The 20807-nt window shown below is 43.1% G+C and overlaps 1 protein-coding gene across 3 annotated transcripts in view; it reads right to left on the bottom strand.

The window, feature by feature from the left end:
• Positions 1 to 442: 442 nt before the first annotated feature.
• Positions 443 to 20807, bottom strand: part of ZCWPW2 (zinc finger CW-type and PWWP domain containing 2) — an 85676-nt gene continuing 65311 nt past the window's right edge. For 2 of the 3 annotated variants that reach the window (XM_088463512.1, XM_088463511.1), the window contains 3 exons: positions 4999 to 5060; positions 2348 to 2448; positions 443 to 671 (listed from right to left, as the gene is read on the bottom strand). In XM_088463512.1, coding sequence (XP_088319638.1) covers positions 510 to 671; positions 2348 to 2448; positions 4999 to 5060 — 325 coding nt within the window. In that variant the 3' untranslated portion in view covers positions 443 to 509. Of the gene's footprint in view, positions 672 to 2338; positions 2449 to 4998; positions 5061 to 11166; positions 11183 to 19406; positions 19421 to 20807 lie in introns of all 3 variants that reach the window. The other variant, XM_088463513.1, reaches the window with a different exon arrangement.

The following is a 20807-nucleotide window of genomic DNA, read 5'->3' as shown; positions in this document are numbered from 1 at the left end:
GCAGGTCTGGGCATTTCCAAAACATCACAGTACAGTGACACCACCTACCATTGCCTTTAGATACTGCTACCCCAAGACTTTTGGCACTTCAGTGTATGTATATTTTATGATTGTTTTGCCCAATAGTTCTGCAATAGATTGTAGCTTCTTCACTTCCTGTAATGCCAATAGTTCTGAACCTTAAAGTAATTACTCTATGTGATATTGCACCAAGAAAAATAATAGCTGTATGATGCTTAATTAACAAATACACCCACATGTTACATTTAAATGATGTGTTTATAAAATTGAGCTTTTTGCATTTATAATAGAGTATAATAAACAAATGCACAATAGCCTAATTAAACAAGAAAAAAAATGAACACTGCCACTAAACACTAATTATTAAAAATGCACACGTTAACCAACCATTTAACATATTCTGTTAAATTAATAAGGAGCAAATAAAAAAAATATTTTCAACCATGTTTGTTTTGTAAGTGTTACACTAAACATCTCAAAACTTCTAATTAAAAATGACTAGGGAATTTGGACATTAAACAATCTATTTGCTTTAAATTCTGTGCTACTGCTTCAATGGATTCTGCACTCTTAAATTCCACACCATCAATAATAATACAGTCATCATCACTGGAGTGATCTTCTAAGCCACTGTTGTTTAAGATCGTATCCTAAAGAGACAATCAAAAATTGTAGTCATTCTGAGCATATATTAGCATATCTATAAATCAAGTATATGAAACTGTGTTAATGTTTATTCACGTTAAATGTAAGCACAGTCACTGATAAATATGAGCTAATATAGGGTTATTATTCAGCTGAAAAATACACCTTAATTAGAGAAAGCACTTATACCCAGATAAATATGTCCACCACACTTTCACTGTTTTGCATAAAATTGCCATGATAGAATGGTTCATTCCAGGCAAGCAATAAGAGTGACATTTGAAATTAAAACCAAAAGACACCACACATAGGCCCTTATTCAGAGGCGCTCGCAAGAAGCGAGCGCTCGTTCTGAATGAGGGCGGCCGTTTGTGTGTTTTAGTGCGGCCTCCTGGTTGCTAGCTAAGCTGTGGGTTACCACCCACAGCTTTAGCGACTGACAGGTTGATGGTCGCAATGGTCAAGACCATCGCGACCATCGGGGCTTGCGACGAGACCCTAAGGTTGGGTCTCGGCAACCGCAAGCCCCAGGGTGCTTCCTGCTCTGATCGATCAGGAAGCTCCCCACTGACATCACTGCTGATGTCAGTGCGGCCGCCCACAAAACGTCAGGCATTCCTTAAGGAAAGTCTCCATTCGTGTAGCCCCCCCCCGCGCCCCGCCTACAAAACGGGGCGAGCTGTCGATCAACATCGACAGCCGCCCCTTTTGTAGTGTGCTCTGGAGCGAGAGAATTTCTCTCTCACTCCGGGGCTTGCGCACGCGCAGAGCGGCCGCTGCGTGTGCCCAGCGCTTGCGGCCGGGTCTGAATGAGGGCCATAGATACTACAGCTAAATGAAACTTAATAGGTGACACTTCAATCTCCTTGGTAAATATGTGTACTAGCGTTATTGCACAAGATTGTGTTATGATTCTTTGTATTTTGGAGTCTCATATTTTTTTGGTAGATTGGAGGAGAAACAAGGGATTTTTTTGAAAGCCATCTAATTAATCTTTATCAAGTAAGAGTAAGAGGCATTCATTTTGGTGGCTGTGAATCTTCCTCTTTTTTTTCTTGGATATATAAGATACACCAAACATAATCTTTCCACTGGATTTATTACATTGAAGGATTGTGTATATGTGTTATATGTTATCAACTGATATAAACTAATCTTAAGAGTCTTAAGGAAAGCTCTGAGAATCACTAGTTGCAATTTCCAAGAGTAAAAGCCATGCAGAGCTGCTTTGTAGAAATGCAGTAAGTGCTTAGCGCAGTTATATAAAAAGGGCTAAGGTCAATTACTTAGCAGTTCTTTAACCATAACAAGCATAGGTGTAAAATGAGTTACGGATTGTTCAGGTAAACCCAAGTCAATTAAATGTGTACACATCAGCAGATACAGTACATCTGTCAAGATGTGTATCTCTTGCGGATGCTAGAGGGCTGGTGAAAATATGTGCAATGGTGATGATGACAATGAGTAGCAACTGGCTGATAGTACTTAATATGTTAGTGTAACTGATATACAGTAAGCAATGGCACTCTATATAAGCAGATGTCTGTAAGCATACACTTGAAATTTTGCAATCGAAATTTGAGCATCCAGTGATTTTAGTTCTAATATTTTAAAGTTAAGTGAGCACTAACATGATATCATTCAATAGCATGTAAATAATGGAATTGATCACCATATGAACCTTTTCTGCGTGTAACTTTTTAGCTGCACTTTTTAGAGGCTCTGCTACTCGCTGCAGAACCTTTCCCAAGTCCAGTAGAATGTTTTCAGCTTCAAACATCACTGCAAAAGATTAATTATTTGCTTTATTACATTTGATCTATTTTAAAATTTGGATACGTTTCAGCCAATACTTTTAATCACACATAAATGTGAAAATATTTTTGATTTATCATACCATATATGGCATATGTCTAAATATATTTCAGTTGTGATCTGTAAGAAACCAAATGCAGTTGTAAAAATTACACAAGGGTACTACCTGCAAATGTTGCATCAAACATTTGACCTCCAGTCACTTTCGAAATATCCTGTTTATTACATTTTAATTATAAATTTTACTCCTGTTTGGTCTGGCCCCATTTATGGCTTAAATTATAAATTTGAGTGGAAGGTGTCAAATTATTTTGGTGATATTAAGCTTTAATATCATTTTCAATATATATCAGCTCAAAATTACCAGTGTGCAGTGTGGATAACATCATAGCAGATCACACAAACTGCTGTTTTATTATAGGGTATGTTTGTTAAACTGGAAATCTTGTGTAGTTAGTGGTTCCCAACTGCTTTCCTCAAGCCCCCACAAATGTCCACCTGTACAAGACAGATAGCCTTGAAACCTGTAGTGTCAGGGGAGCTTGAGTTCTAGAGTTGCGAAACATTGGGTCGTGTAATTTGAGCTTACAACATAGAACCCTGATTTTGGGAGCAGGACATATCATAGGTATGCAAATCAATCAACCAACCCCCTTTTCTAGAAAAGAAGCTTCGTTCACCAATGTTTTCCAAATATGGGCCTCAGGGACCACTAACGATGCATGTTTTCTACATCTTCTACCTGTATTGCCAAATTTTAAAAGATACAGTTTTAAATTTGAGAATCACTGCTGTACACCATTTCCTTTGACAGAAGTAGATATTGCATTATTAATTCCCAGTAATCTTACAAAGCAATGCAACAATCCAACACATAGGCAAAAACCTTGGAAGCTGTCAGCCTGACATGTTATTAGATGATACCCTGCATGTTGAATGTGTATATCTCCAATGCAAGTGAGCAAAATCATATCTAAGCAGCACCAAACTACAGTGTGTCTTATTTGTTGACACAGTCAATAAATAAAAACTAGTTTGGAATTTTTACTGTACGTTTTACCTTGGAAATAAGTTTAAATAACTTGTGGGCGGAAGCAGACAAAAATTGTTGTTGTTTTTTAGTGAAGTGTCATATTTCTATTACATATTCGTTTTGCTTTGCAGTGAGAGCAAAGATAAAAAATGATGCGTACTGACCACCCAAACCATCCATGTGAAGCATAGAGATGTGTCCTTGCTCATCTAGCCTCAATACGCCATGCAGCGCAATTTGCCTGGCGTGAGTGAACCGCCAGGTCCTGTGAGACTCTGCTAGTCTTGGGCATCTTTTTTTGCTGAAAATGCGTCTAAGTAGCAATGTGATGCAACTGGGACGCACCTGGAGGCTGTGCTGATTAATTTGATAAGCAACACTTGTATATCTGTGTGCAACTGAGTCTGTAAACTGAACTTGGCATTAAATAAAGCTGCAGCCGCTGCATTATAGCACTTTGCATGCTGGTTCAGAGACATAGCCACACACAGATATACGAGATGCACTAAACAAAAAGTAACCATACTGCGTGAGTTAAAAGGGAGTGGGGGAACATTGACCTTGAACTATCCCAAAACAGTTTTGTATGTATTGCACCTCTTACCCGATAGTTTAGCGTTCGAAAAGTTGTGTTTTTCCTGTGTGCCGTAAAATGCTCAGTTTAAAACTAGAGCAACGTGTTAACTTTACATTTTTAGTTAAGTTGAACAAAATGCCCACCAAATCTTTTTGTTTGCTAATTGAGGCTTACGGGTTAGATAGTATGACTGTCACCTCTGCATGCAAATGATGAATCCATACTACTATAAAAATGTTCTAACAACTTTGCGGGTAAGAATCAAAGAAAGAGTTCAGAAGTTGTGGAAAAATGGTTTCATTCTCCAAGGACACTGCACCAGCCCACACAGCTCTCTTCATGAAGCAGTGTTTGGGGCGAGAAACAGATTGCGGTGCTAAAACACCCTCCTTACTCACCAGACTTAACACCGTGTGACTTCCTTCTTTTCCCTAAAGTCATATCTGTACTCAATGGAACCCGTTTTGCATCAGTTAGTGAGGTAAAGAAGAAAACGACGGAGCTGCTGAGACTAGCTACAGCACGTCCTTGACAAATGGAAAATAAGAATGCTGCGGTGTGGATGCAGAAGGGGAGTACATAGAAGTACATATCAGTCTCATCATTTAATAGCCACACCTCGTACAAGTGTTACATATCAAATTAATCAGTCTCCTGGTGCGTCCTAGCTACATCGCATTGCTACTTAACGCATCTCGCAGGACCAGGTAATGCAATGGTACATAGAATCCTTTCTAATGCATATATTGATGATTCCAGAATATCTTCATATTAGATCGATTTTATTTTATCTTCATTTGAGAAAACATAACATTAAACTATTTTACAACTTAAAAATCTTAAGATTACGCCAACTAGCCATGGCAGCTACTTGCTAATATTTGCCAATTATTTTGTTAAGACATACCAGTGTCTTCTTGTGAAAGGCAATCATCTTCATTTGGTTGAAAGGTATTAATTCTTCTTTTACTTCAATTGCAAACCAACACAAGAATTGAAAAAAATAAAAAAAGCAATAAATATATTAACAATTTTGTACATACAATAACTGTACTAAAATATTAATTATTGTAAATAGTTTTAAATTTTAGTATCCCATGGCAATGAATTGCCAATTAACTTCGATCAATCTATTTCTAAGTTCTTCAAAAATTAAATCAAATGCTTAATTGGTTACTATAGGTTAATGAACAATTGTGCTTTGCTAGTAAATAAATTCAAGTATGGTATGATTGGTATAGATTCCTTGGTGAAAAACTAAGTATATCTATGTCTAACGAATGCTGGATCAGCTTAATTATATGCGCAAAAATACATACGCAATATAAACATTCAACATCGATGAGAAATGTAATACATGCAGTAACGAAGCAAAGAGATTCAAAAGGGATCACGATAGTGATTCCAAAAAAAAATTGAAAAAAAATATTCAGTTCCAAATATCGGAAAGTATGCATTTTGCTATGCACTACTTGAGGAAATAAGCACATTTGTGTAGAGAACTATATCATACTTAAGAAAAGAAAGTACAAGTGCACAACTCCAACATTACCAATTATATATAATACATTATGCAATAGAATTTTGCAATACATAGAGGTTTTAGCATAATGATGGCCATGGAGGGTAGGTCCCTAACCTACTGGGGTTGAAATCCAGAGCACAGGACACCCCCAAACAGGCCCAGCTGAGCCACCCCAGGGCATCACTCTAATGAGAGGTGAAGTGTAAGAAAAGTGTAAGATAGATAAGAGCAGCTGCTGCTGCATATATAAGGTGAAAAATACATATATATTAAACAAACAATAAAGGTGCTAAAAGTGCAAAAAGGAAAATGTGTTTATAATGCGATGCCCTGATGCAGCCCAACCAAAGCAATCCAGGGGACCCATGCCCCAAAAATCAACCCATAGCTGCACTGCAATATAACATTTTTTAGGACTTACCTAGGATTGTGCCTTGTACTAAGGTGCAGTCAAAATGCCAGAATCCCTGCTTAAAACCAATGGGGAAGGGGTGCTAATCTAGGCTGAAGGCGTCTCAAACCTTCATGTGTGCATGGAAGCACTCTAAATAGAGTATATAGAAAGGGGGCCCTAGACTGCACACCCTGAATATATATATAATGGGAGGTGCTACCTGTGGAGACTATTGTTGGGGGTGTCCTGTGCTCTGGATTTCAACACCAGTAGGTTAGGGACCTACCCTCAGAGGTTACCTGGGCGCGGTGGGTAGGCCCATAACCATGGCCATGATTATGCTAAAACCTCTATGTATTGCAAAATTCTATTGCATAATGTATTATATATAATTAGTAATGTTGGAGTTGTGCACTTGTACTTTCTTTTCTTGTGTTTGCAACAATAGTCTCCACAGGTAGCACCTCCCATTATATATATATTCAGGGTGTGCAGTCTAGGGCCCCCTTTCTATAAACTATATCATACTTGCCTACTTTTGAAAAAACAATTCAGGGAGATTGTGAAAGCAACACTTATGAGCACGGCTGTAAAGTGGACATGTACTGCTACATCTGAGAGGCACGTCACAAAATTAACTCTAATCCAAATGTAAATCAGCCTCAAATCAAAAAGTACAATCTACTTGTTGATGAAAACACACGGATACTTTTCAGAAAATGCATGTAGCCATAGGGATCATTGAGCCTTATAACCAATTCAGGGAAATAGCACTGATTATACAATTTGAATGTATATACAGTGCATCCGGAAAGTATTCACAACGCTTCACTTTTTCCACATTTTGTTATGTTACAGCCTCATTCCAAAATGGAATAAAATCATTTTTGTCCTCAAAATTCTACACACAATACCACATAATGACAAAGTGTACAAAGTTTTTTTGAGATTTTGCAAATTTAATTAAAAAAAACACAAAAAAAATCACATGTACATAAGTATTCATGGCCTTTGCCATGAAGCCCAAAATTGAGCTCAGGTGCATCCCGTTTCCACTGATCATCCTTGAGATGTTCCTACAGCTTAACTGGAGTCCACCTGTGGTACATTCAGTTGATTGGACATGATTTTGAAAGGCATACACCTGTCTATATAAGGTCCCACACTTGACAGTGCATGTCAGAACACAAACCAAGCATGAAGTCCAAGGATTTGTCTGTAGACCTCCGAGACAGGATTGTCTCAATGCACAAATCTGGGGAAGGGTACAGAAAAATATCTGTTGCTTTGAAGGACCCAATGAGCACAGTGGCCTCCATCATCTGTAAATGGAAGAAGTTCGGGAACCATCAGGACTCTTCCTAGAGTTGGCTGGCAGTCTAAACTGATCAATCGGAGGAGAAGGACCCTAGTCAGGTAGGTGACCAAGAACCCGATGGTCACTCTGTCAGAGCTACAGCATTCCTCTGTGGAGGAGCACCTTCCAGAAGGACAACCATCTCTGTAGCAATCCACCAATCAGGCCTGTATGGTAGAGTAGCCAGACGGAAGCCACCCCTTAGTAAAGAGCACATGGCAGCCTACCTGGAGTTTGCCAAAATGCACCTGAAGGACTCTCAGACCATGAGAGACAAAGATTGAACTCTTTGGTGTGAATGCCAGGCGTTATGTTTGGAGGAAACCAGGCATCGCTCATCACCAGGCCAATACCATCCATACAGTGAAGAATGGTGGTGGCAGCATCATGCTGTGGGGATGCAGGAACTGGAGACTAGTCAGGATAGAGGGAAAAATTAATGCAGCAATGTAGAGACATCCTGGATGAAAACCTGCTCCAGAGCGCTCTTGACCTCAGACTGGGGCGGTGGTTCATCTTTCAGCAGGACAACGATCCTAAGCACACAGCCAAGATATCAAAGGAGTGGCTTCAGGACAAATCTGTGAATGTCCTTGAATGGTCCAACCAGAGCCAAGACTTGAATCTGATTGAACATCTCTGGAGAGATCTGAAAATGGCTGTGCACCGACGCTTCCCATCCAACCTGATGGAGCTTGAGAGGTGTTGCAAAGAGGAATGGGCGAAACTGCCCAAAGGTAGGTGTGCCAAGCTTTTGGCATCATATTCAAAAACACTTGAGGCTGTAATTGCTGCCAAATGTGTATCAACAAAGTATTGAGCAAAGGTTGTGAATACTTATGTACGTACATGTGATTTCTTAGTTTTTTTAATGAAATTTGCAAAAATCTCGAAAAAAACTTTTTACACAGTCATTATGGGGTATTGTGTGTAGAATTTTGAGGACAAAAATTAATTTATTCCGTTTTGGAATAACGCTGTAATATCACAAAATGTGGAAAAAGTGAAGCGTTGTATATACTTTCCAGAGGCACTGCATATCTGATTTTTTTTCCAAGTATATAACAGCTACATAATGGGGGTAAGGTGCAATCAGGGAGATTGCTAGACTCTTCAGGGAGTCAGGAAAATTGCTACTATTTCTGGGAGTCTCCCTGGCAAACAGGGAGATTTGGCAATTATGAACTAAATGCACATAACTTAGTTAGTAGTTGAGCCTTATCAGGGCCATCTTTAGAGAGGAAAGGGCCCGTGTGCATTCCCTGTCCAGGGCCCCCTCCTCTCTTCCTGGCGGCCGGCAGCCGACAATCGCGGCTGGCCAGCCACCGGAGCATTAGTAGACTCTGGGCACTAGTGTGTGCCCGGAGTCTACTGTGCTGCGCAAAACGCCAGAAAAATGGCCGCGGTGGCCATTATTCCGCCTTTTTGTACAGCGCTGACACCCGGCGCGAGACCTCGGAGAGGTAAGTTTTAAGTAATAAGAGTGCAGGGTGTGCAGTGCGGACCCGCCATTATAGATCAAATAAAGTTGAAAATTAGCAATGTATATTGTGTTTCATGTCAATTCTGCTTTATATGTATGTGAAAAGGTTTTCTTCCACCAAGTGGCCTATTTATTCAGGTTGGAAAAACCCTATTTCAGGTGAAAAGAGTGTATATATAAAGAGCTAGTGAAGAGATCTAACAAGGATCACGACTCATAATAATAACAGGAAATATTGACAACATAAAAAAAAGAAATCAACTTTATTAAATGAAATTTTTTTAATGAAAAACTCTGAATTTTTATTTTTTACATTTATACTATTCTTTTTTTCTTCATCGTGATCAGACTCAAATGGAAAACCGTTCAAATCTATTAAGCTGGCTACTTACTACTAAAGCTACTCCTATTCTATGATGGTCTGCTAAATGATTTACTGCTGAGTGAATCAAACCAATTTGTGAGCATTACTAACATGTTTCTTCCAACGACAGGTTGAGTCTCCCACATCCAAATATTCCAAAATATGGAATATTCCGAAATACATTTGCTCTTTGATGGTCCAATGCACACAATCTTTGATTAAGGCACACATTTATTAAAAATATTGTATAAAAATAACTTCAGGCTCTGTGTATAAGGTGTATATGAAACAAATAAATTTCATGTATGCACACAAACTTTGTGTGAGCCACAACATTATTGAAAATATTGTATTAAATTACCTGCAGGCTGCGTGTATAAGGTGCATATGAAACATACATGCATTTTATGTTTAGATTTAGTTCCCTTTCCCAAGATATCTCATTATGGTGTGCAATTACTCCAAAATACGGAATATTCTGATATCCAAAATACCCCTCAACCTAATACATTAACATTATTGAAGGTTGGAAGGCCTCATTTAGAGTTTGGAGAAAATCCATCAAATATGCCCCTGGACAGACACTGCTGTGATTCAAGGGGTGAAAATTAACTTTTTTTTACATGCATGGAAAATACTGCCTGCGTTTAAATGTAGTGCATAAATATTGTGCAACTTTACAGGGCCGTCCTTATGAACTTGACATGATAAAACTTCCCGAGCATCATACAGACGGCCCTGTATTGTGTACAATACAATGTCTACTGTATAGCGGAGATGCCAAGTGGTGGATGTTGAGATAAATGTTTGGAGTTCAGTAGAGTTCCTTAAAATAACTGAACTTCAGTTGATTGGTCTTTATGTAATGCTTAGTGTGTGTCTTCTGGTCAATTTATTGGGGCTCGGTACAGTAATATGCATCTAGGGTCACGTTTAGGGTCAGAGACATTGTAGCACAGTAATAGAGATGAGTCCACATACATCTATCCTCCGTGCACTACCAGTTGCTTCACACATAGCGCTAGAGTGCTGTGTGTGACTCAGTAGCGCCACTCATCTTTTCGTGCATCTTTTTTACCTTCAAATGCATCATATTGGCACAAGCAGCTTCTGCTGATTAAAATGATATGCAACATGCCTATGTTCTGTGAGCGAGTGCAGGTGTATCTTCATGTGAATCACTACGTTACAGAGTTACAGTCGCTGATACTGTAACGTAGCGTTTCGCGTGCCGTTCCACCCGCACTCGCTCACAGAATATAGGCATGCTGCATATCATTTTATGAGCTGTTTGTGCTATTTATTCACCTTGCTGTGTGATTCAAACGCATTTGAAGGTAATAAGTCGCATAAAAGACATTTGCGCTACCGAATCACTCCATGGCATGGTGCCACTAGGCCTGTTTAACGTGCAAGGAGGCTGGATGTATGAGGACCCATCTGTATGTGTCTAGGGTCACGCAGGGTCACCCTAGAGGGTCAGGGACATTGCAGCAGCTCATAAAACCAAGATATGCAAGAGTGCTAAAATGGGCGCAGCAGTTGAGCCGTCTGAGCCCCTGACGTTGGGAGTGCATCTGAAGCCCAACAATTGAGCCACTGCACCCCATAACTGTATGGGTGTGCCATTGCAGGGTGCAGGGGAGTTGTGGAGCAATGTAGTGCTTTCAATACACCAGTGCAACATTATGGAACAATAAATGATGTGGTCTTTCTTAAAACTGAGGTTGCATTTGAGTCCCTGAACCCCCAAAACCAGTGGGTGCGTCTTAAACTCGATTGGTGCGGATGGCCTCAATCCGCCACTGTACTTAATTAAAAAATATATATATAGAGGAATGAATCTAAAGTAATCGTGATGACAACATAATATTAGGCTGTGGTGGTATTTGAGCCTCAGACCATGGCAATGTAAAACCACCACTTTACCACTAGGCCAAGAAGGCTTTCACATAGATTTGCTGAATCCTTGTGCACCCCACCCACTGCCGTTAGGGAAGGCGCAGTGTAATAATAATAATGATAATAATAAAAAAATGCGTCTTCCTTTCTACATACTATACTAGTACAGTACATGTAAACACATTTATCACGTTTCAGTGAAAGCTGTGCGTGCCTGTGACCTCTGTCTGAGCCCGAGACAAAAATATAAAAAAATATATTTTTTAAAATAGTACAGGACTCACACACATACTGTACTGTAATGATTTAATAATTTATTACATTCTTCTACAGCCCTGATTCCATGATGAAAATGCTGTACTATAGTGTAACGAATCACAGCTTCTGTCAGTCAATCATTGGGCAGTGATACAGAAAATGCATTGGAAATCTGACGCATGTGCCATGTAGTTTAAGAAAAGCCACACCTGGTGGACAAAAAGTTGTATTGCACGTTATGACTTTTTTCCAGTGCTACACTACGTTCCATTACGAAACATTATGGGCCGTATTCAATTAGAGAAAAGCTTTTTTCGCCTGTTTTTTTGCGAAAATATTGCCTAAAAACTTTTTGCCTAATTCAATTCCATGACGATTTTGCCTAAGTGGAAACTCAATGCACTGAATTCGGCAAAAAAGATTCTCCAATGAATAGCAGGTGAAAAGTGCAAAATCTTTATTTTGGAGTGCAAACGTGGGGAAACGACTCAGAACCCTTGGGACAGCCCCCAAAGGACGAATCTGCAAAAAAAACAAAAGAACACCCCAAAAAAAGACATAATTTTTGGGGTGAAAATGTAAGAAGTGGGGGAACAAGAATAAAAATTAGTGAAATAGGCTTCTTGGGGGTTGCAAGGATGGGTCATTTGTTTTTGGGATTTCAGGTGCATGCAGCAGGTGGATTTTTTCACGTTTTAAAAAAGCTCACTTTAGAGACATAAAAATATGCTAGCAACCATTTTCAGGTACCCCAAATTTGACTGGACTACTTATTTTTACCAAAAAATACTGCTTTATGCCATTCTTCACCACTTTTACAAAGACATTAATAGCAAGCAATTTACACAACTTAAATACCCAGCGGTGGGAGGCAGAGTATACGGGAGAGCAGAAGGGGTACAGACATGGGGAGAAGGGAATAGGGGGCACAGAGGTGGGAGGCAGAGTATACGGGAGAGCAGAAGGGGTACAGACATGGGGAGGGGGAACAGGGGTCACAGAGGTGGGAGGCCAGAACACGGGAGAGCAGAAGGGGTACAGACATGGGGAAAGAGGAACAGGGGTCACAGAGGTGGGAGGGCAGAATACATGGGAGAGCAGAAGGGGTACAGATATGGGGAGAAGGGAACAGGGAGCACAGAGGTGGGAGGGCAGAGAACACGGGAGAGCAGAAGGGGTACAGACATGGGGAGTGTGGATTAGGGGGCACAGAGGTGGGAGGGCAGAGTATATGGGAGAGCAGAAGGGATACAGACATGGGGGGAAGGGAACAGGGGGCACAGAGATGGCAGGGCAGAGAACATGGGAGAGCAGAACATGTACAGGCATGGGGAGAGGGGAACAGGGGGCACAGAGATGGCAGGGCAGAGAACATGGGAGAGCAGAACATGTACAGGCATGGGGAGAGGGGAACAGGGGGCACAGGTGGGAGGGCAGAGTACACAGGAGAGCAGAACATGTACAGATATGTGGAGAGGGGAACAGGGGGCACAGGTGGGAGGGGAGAGCAGAACATGAACAGACATGGGGAGAGGGGAACAGGGGGCATAATGGAGCTGGAGAGCAGAATGAGTACAGAAATAGGGGGAGGGTTAGGTTTAGGTACGTAGGGTGGAGGGTTAGGTCCAAATTAAGGGGCCGTGGTCTCATGGAAAATGCCATAAACATTACACATACCCTTTTCTCGTCACTCTGGGAACAGTCCTTTCCATACAGTACTCCCAGAATGCAGTGCCCCCAGTAGTGGTCACCCATATGCAGGCCCCCAGTAGTGATCCCCCCTATGCAGTGCCCCTTATACAGTGCTCCAGTAGTGGTCCCCCCTGTGCAGTGACCCTTGTGCCCCCAGTAGTAAGCCCCTTATAGTGTCCCCAGTAGTAGTGCACCCTATGCAGTGCCCCCAGTAGTGGTACACCCTATGCAGTGCACCCAGTGGTAGTCCCCCCATGCAGTGCCCCAAGTGGTACCCCTTATGCAGTGCCCTTTAAATAATGGCCCAGTTGTAGTCCCCCCCTATGCAGTATCCCCAGTATTGCCCTTTATATAGAGCCCCCAGTAGTGGTCCCAGAATGCAGTCCCCCAATGCAGTACCCCCAGTATTGCCTTTTATATAGAGCCCCCAGTAGTGATCCCCCGATATAGTGCCCCCAGTATTGCCCTTTATATAGAGCTCCCAGTAGTGGTGCAGTGATCCCAGTGGTAGTCTCCCCCCTATGCAGTGCCCCTAGTAGTAGTCCCCTCCCCTTGTAGTGCACCTAATAGTAGTCCCCCCTTGTAGCCCTTGTGGTGCCCCTAGTAGTAGTCCCCCCCTTGTAGTGCCCCTAGTAGTCCCCCCATATGCAGTACCCCCAGTAGTGGTCTCCCAATGCGGTACCCCTACTAGCCCCCCCTTGTAGTAGTAGTCCCCCACAGTAGTATCCCTAGTAGTTGTCTCCTCCCTTGTAATAGTAGTCCCCCTAGTAGTAATCCCCCCACAGTAGTACCACCCCTGATGCAGTGTCCCTAGTAGTAATCCCCCCACAGTAGTGCCACCCCCTAGTAGACACACACATAATGAAAAAAAAAAAATACTTACCTGAAAGGCAGGGGAGGCAGCATGCAGGTCTTGCCCAGGATTTTGCCAAAATAGCTGCTCCCTGTTACTAGAGGTACAGCTGGTCCTCTAGCATCTGGCAGCAGAACATGGCAAATGAAGACCTCTCAAATGGCAATGTGCTACGATGTCTACTATGAAGCGGCGGCCATTTTGGGAGAGACAATTTCAATAGTACTGTATCTTTTTAGACGGACAGACCGGCCCACGCAGCCATCGGCCCTTCTGGCATTTGCCAGAAGTGCCCGATGGTCAGTCCGGCCCTGCCTTGTACCATTTTAGTTGCCCTTCTTTGTACAGTCTCTAATGTATTAATATCCTTCTGGAGATATGGCCACCAGAACTGAGCACAGTATTCAAGATGAGGATGTACCAATGACCTATACAGTGGTATTATCACTTATTTCTGCTACTGATTCCTCTCTCTATGCAACCAAGTATCTAACTTGCCTTCCTCATTGCTTTGTTACAATGTTTGTTTGCCTTTAAGTCACCTGAAATAGTGACTACTAGATCCCTTCGTCTTCAGTAGTTTCCAGTATAGTGCCATTAATATTATATTTAGCCTTTGGATTTTTGAGACCCAAGTGCGCAATCTAGGATTTTTGGCATTAAACTGTAGTTTTTAACTCCAATCTGCAGGTACATTCTTTTCATGGAAAAAAATTGCTTTTCCTTGAAGGCAACATTGTTTTGGCATGTAACAAGGGACTTTATCTTGGGTTCATTCACAGATTTTTGTATAAGGTATAAACTAGCCCCACCTCTCCTCCCCCCTTATGAACCCTGGAAACATTTGAATTAGAGTAGAGATGGTCACTCATCAGATGTGTCACTAAATCATCCATAAACGTAGAACGAAAATACCATTAAGATTTACCAAAGATTAATATTATCTTTTATTTATATGGTACAACTAAAGTGTAGATAATATTACAACAAAATCAGAGACCATTATTAACAGTAGCACTCAATGACCCCATGCACTGTGAAAGGCGGACAGAGAGGATAAGATTTTCTAAATGTGAGTGGGAGTACACTTGAGATTTACAGTCTAAGGAACTGGGATTTAAAACTGGCAGGTGAAATCTGAAGAGATGAGGAGGGAGGACAGCGGACTTGAGGGCTGGTTGGCTTTAATGAATAGGTGGGTTTTCAGGCATTTTTTTAATCTTTGCAGGCTGGTAGACAGGCCACTCTCATATTGGTCCACTTTAGTATGTCTACCTGGTTGTGGGGCTGAAGTAACCCTGCCGCAAAGTTTATGTGTCACGGCTGCCGACACTTGAGACTCCTGGGAGCAGGCAGGCCTACTAGGCACAATAAACTGGGGTGGCTTTAGGAATGACCTTTTCATGAAATCTCGATAGCACGGAATAAAAGTAAATAGAGGTTATTCACAGGAGAAATATAATAGCAACGTCTCACATAAAGTCTCAACAACACTGAGGTTTACATAAGCAATAATGAGTATAGGAGAAAACCCCCCCTATAGTCTTTAACTTAGAAAAGTTAATATGGTAGGGAACCCCCAGTCCAGCATGAGGATAACACCTCAGGATGGTATAGAGGTGATTCAACTGGGTGGAACACTGTAGTGATGGAGATCCGGAGCAGTGAGCCCTGTGATGCGGTGAAAGATGGAGCAGGGTTGAGCCCTGTGATGCTGTGAGGTCGGAGCAGGGTTGAGCCCTGTGATGCTGTGAGGTCGGAGCAGGGTTGAGCCCTGTGATGCGGTGAGGTCGAAGCAGGGTTGAGCCCTGTGATAGTGAGGTCGGAGCAGGGTTGAGCCCTGTGATGCGATGAAGTCGGAGCAGGGTTGAGCCCTGTGATGCAGTGAAGTCAGAGCAGGGTTGAGCCCTGTGATGCGGTGAGGTCGGAGCAGGGTTGAGCCCTGTGATGCAGTGAAGTCGAAGCAGGGTTGAGCCCCGTGATGCAGTGAGGTCGGAGCAGGGTTGAGCCCTGTGATGCGGTGAGGTCGGAGCAGGGTTGAGCCCTGTGATGCAATGAGGTTGAAGCAGGGTTGAGCCCTGTGAAGCGGTGTGGTTCCGGAACAGGGTTGAGCCCTGTGGTGTGACGAATCCGGAACGGGGTTGGGGCCCACAATACGGTGATATCTGTAACGGTGCAGTTGACAACTGTAACGTAGATGGGTTTGATGTCCACAGGAGTGAGAGGCAACAGACAAAGTAAATAGTGCAGCAAAAGGTGAAACCACAGCAGTGGAGCAAAAAGCAATACTTAGGCAATGGCTATGCTGAGCTCTGTAGTGCGGCTGGTAACTGGCATCAGAAGTTTATCTGGAACATGAGCGGAAATATAGCAAAGTTCACAGCAACCCACAGGCACAGAAGGGATCTGGCAGGAGTTCAAGAAAGACCTGAAAGTAACATTGCACAGACACTGAGCCTGTATAAAGTAACAGGCTTTATACTAGAGGTCTGTGATCCATAGGAAGTTCAGAACATGTGACCCAAATGGAGTCAGGTTTGAAATAATGAGCAATCTAGGAATCCCACAACCTGACAACACCTTGGAGATGATCACTTTAACTCTCAATTCCCTGTATGTGAAAAACGCCAGCAAGCAGGATAGCTTCTCCAACGACCACAAAGGAACTTTGGAAAAAGTAATCTTATCTTTATGTACTGAAATAGTCGCAGTCCTGACATTGTGCTTAAACAAATATGTACAATATTACAAAACAGAGGCGTGTGACTACTCTGCTGTAGCCTCTTGTGTAGTACACATGCTGAGTAGTGCACACCCTCCTCACCTCTCAACCTTCCACCTACCTCTGCTGTGCATCTACTTCTCCAGGTAAGTGGTGCCTAAGCATCTCTTCTTTCTTTCTCTAGCTTCTTTCAATGGCTCTCTGCTCATCTATGTCTCTCCTTACCCAAATGTTGGTCTCCTCCTCTGTGACCGCCGCTTTGTCTCCCACAATTTTTTACATTTTATTTTTTATCTTGTATACAAATTTCATTGGTCTATTTGTTGTCAGTCGTTTATACATTTGGACACCCTGCACCGATTGGGATTAAATCAACGCGAGGTAGTCTAGTTGGCTCCTGGCCAGGTTTTAGAGGGGGGGTTTAGGGTCCCGGTTGGGCCTCCCATTGGTGTACACTGGGCAGAACTTTTGACATGAGGCGCCTGTTTTGAGCCTTCCACTGGATGGATTTGTACAAAAACTTCACAGAGTGACAACACTGGATCACAGAAAATATACTAGGAGGTTGAGGTGCAGGTCGGACCTCCTGTTGGTGTACACTGGGCAGAACTTTGACCCGGGATCAAGGGGCAGAACTTTGACCCGGGAAGCCTGTTCTGGGTCTTCCACTGGATGGATTTGGATGAAAACTTCACAGAAGGGTGGCAATTGATCTGGGATGCCTCATGGAGTGGTTGGGGTCCCGGGCGGACCTCACGGCGAAGTGCGCCGGGTAAAACTTTGACTAAGGGAGCCTGTTCTGGGCCTTTCGCAGGGTGGATTTGGATGACATCTTGGATTTGGATGACATCAAATAATTTGGACAAAAACTTCACAGAGTGGTAACATTGGATCCCAGAAGACATACTAGGGGTTTGAGGACCTGGTCGGATCTCCCATTGGTGTACACTGGGCAGAACTTTGACCTGGGAAGACTGTTGTGAGCCTTCCACTGGATGGATTTGGACAAAAACTTCACACAGTGGTAACATTGGATTCCAAAAAACATACTAGGGGTTAATTTTCTGGTTGGACCTCCTGTTGGTGTAAGCTGGGTAGAACTTTGACCCAGGAAGCTTGTTCTGGGCCTTCCACTGGATGGATTTGGATAAAAACTTCAGAGACGTGTGGCAAATGGTCTGGGATGCCTAATGGAGTGGTTGAGGTCCCGGTTGGACCTCAGTGAAGTGACCCTGTTCAGGGCCTTCCACTGGATGGATTTGGATGACATCACATAATTATACAAAAACTTCACAGAGAGGTAACATTGGATCCTAGAAGACATACTAGGGGGTTGAGGTCCTGGTTGGACCTCCCGTTTGTGTATGCTGGGCAGAACTTTTACCCCAGTTGCCTGTTTTGGGCCTTCCAATGGATGGATTTGGATGAAAACTTCACAGAGGGGTGGCAATTGGTCTGGGATCCCTAATGGAGTAGTTGGGGTGCTCACGGCAGAGTGTGCTGGGAAGAACACTGACGCAGAGAGCCTGTTTTGGGCCTTCCACTGGATGGACTTGGACAACATCACATAGCTTGAAGATTTAAACCAGGCAACGCAGGGTACGTCAGCTAGTATTTTTAAAAAGACACTACTTCCTTTAAAGCTTACAGTTAATTTGATGGTGGTCTTTCTGTTTTGTTCTACATTTTATTATGCATACTGATTTTTTTTAAATCACATTTATTAGCGTTTGCATCTCTGAACAAGATTCATTTTCTAAAAGTCAAAATAAAGTTTGTTGGGTTTGAAAAATGAGTTATGGTAAAACTTACCTTTGTTAACGCTCTTTCTTTGAAATCCATAGGGTCCACAGGGAGACCTTGGGGTGTAGGTGGTGGATGAGGACACCGGGCACCATGCGGTTAAAGCTATAGCTCCCAGGATGCATCGGTCACCCCCCTATACCCTGAGGCACCTCAGTTTGTGACAAGGTCGGAGGAGAAGAAAGAAGACTGGTACACACAAGAATCACTCTCACGGAGGAGACGGGAAACCGGTGACCAGAAACATAGCCCATATGAAGCCAGGTGCTTCAGGGTGGATGCCCTGTGGACCCTATGGACTTCGAAGAAAGAGAGTTAACAAAGGTAAGTTTTACCATAACTCACATTTTCTTCTTCAGGGTCCATAGGGCTCCACAGGTAGACCTTGGGGATGTCCCAAAGAAATCATTTAAGGGTGGGGACGCTCCTGCTCTGAGAGGAGAATCCTGCCTCCAAATGAAGCATCCTGAGAGGCAAGTGTATCAAAGGCATAGAACCTCAGAAAGGTATGGACAGAGGACCAAGTGGCCGTCTTACAAAGCTGTTTAGCCGAGGTGCCACAGCAAGCTGCCCATGAAGGACCCACAGAGTAAGTAGAATGAGCAGTAACAGTAGCCGGTACAAAAAGGCCTGCCTGCATGTAGGCCTGTGGGATAGACATGCAAAGCCATCAAGCCAATGTTTGTTGGCTGGCCATCCTTTCTTGTGAAATCCTTAGAGCACAAATATGGAGTCTGATTTCCTAATTGAACTGGTACGGTCCACATACAGTCAGGTCCATAAATATTGGGACATTCACAGAATTTTCAGATTTTGGCCTCTATTCACCACCACAATGGCTTTGAAATGAAACAAACAAGATGTGATTTAACTGCAGCCTTTCAGATTTAATTTGAGGGCAATTACATCCAAATCAGGTGAACGGTGTAGGAATTACAACGGTTTCTATATGTGCCTCCCACTTTTTAAGGGGCCACTCTGGGAGAGGGAGGCCCGGCCCGTCAGGCTGAAGGTTTATCCTCGGGTTTTGAAGCAGGGCGTCTGGTGTTCCAGGTGTGCTTGGTCCTGGGTTTGGCGACCCTAGTGGAAGCCGACTGCCTAGGAAAGGACTGACCTTTAGGCTTTCCTTGAGGACCAAAGGACTTAAAGGATGTAGTCCGAGGCCTTGTGGTAGTAGTTGCTGAAGGCAGAAATGCAGTTTTTGATGCTGCCAACGTGGTTACAATGCTGACAAGGTCTGGGCCAAACAAGATTTCCCCATTGTAGGGTAACCCTTCTAGGCCTTTCTTGGAATCTGCATCTGCCTTCCATGAGCATAGCCACAGGGTACGGCAGGCAGACACAGCCGCGGCCGCAACTCTGGAGGTTAGGAGACTGGCATCCAATGTTGCTTTCCAATATAGGAAGCTGCATCTTGAATGTGAGCAACAAAAGACATTTGATCCCTAGAAGCCTCTGAGGGAAAAAGAGTCTTCAAGTGCGTCAGCCCAGCTCTTTATAGCTTTGGCCATCCATGCAATAGCCCTGGTCAGACAGGCAACAGCTCCTGAAAGAGAGTATATCGATTTCAGGCAAGATTCCACCTATCTATCCGTAGGATCCTTCAAAGAGGTAACTTGTTACAAGTCCAGTCCAGGACTTGCTCCTGCCAGTATTCCTCCTGCTCCTGACCATGCTTCTAGGTTGCCGGTTGCTAGGAGACCCAGACGTCAGAGGATTTCACATGTTTCCTCCTAGTGTTGCCTGATTGGCAGCTGATCCTATTTGAACTTCCTGGACTGTCGCCGCCCTGTCGGCTATAGAGTTTTCATGTGGAACTTTTGGTTATGCAAGCTGCTCTCTGTGCATCCAGACTTCCAGCTATATTTTCTACATGCTGCGTGTATTCTGCTCACCGGCTTTTAAGTGACCCAAGTACCCGGGGTCCAAGCAACGCTGTCTCCAGGGCCCTCCAGACCATACAGCTATCCTGCTTCTAAACCACGTTTCAAGTAACGCTGTCTGCAGGCCCCTCCAGGCCATACAGCTATCCTGCTTCTATACCACGGTTCAAGCATCGCTGTCTACAGAGCCTCCAGGCCATACAGCTATCCTGCTTCTATACCACGGTTCAAGCATCGCTGTCTAGAGCCTCCAGGTCATACAGCTATCCTGCTTCTATACCACGGTTCAAGCATCGCTGTCTACGAAGCCCTCCAGGCCACACAGCTATTCTGCTTCTATACCACGGTTCAAGCATCGCTGTCTACAGAGCCTCCAGGCCATGCAGCTATCCTGCTTCTAAACCACGTTTCTAGCTACGCTGTCTACTAGGCCCTTCAGGCCATACAGCAATCCTGCTTTAATACCACGTTTCAAGCACC

This window comes from Taudactylus pleione, unplaced genomic scaffold (genome assembly GCF_031769625.1).
Source record: "Taudactylus pleione unplaced genomic scaffold, aTauple2 ptg000053l, whole genome shotgun sequence".
Taxonomy (NCBI): Eukaryota; Metazoa; Chordata; class Amphibia; order Anura; family Myobatrachidae; genus Taudactylus; species Taudactylus pleione.
Note: the sequence above shows the minus strand (reverse complement) of the source record. Positions and strands in the feature narration are given on the sequence as shown.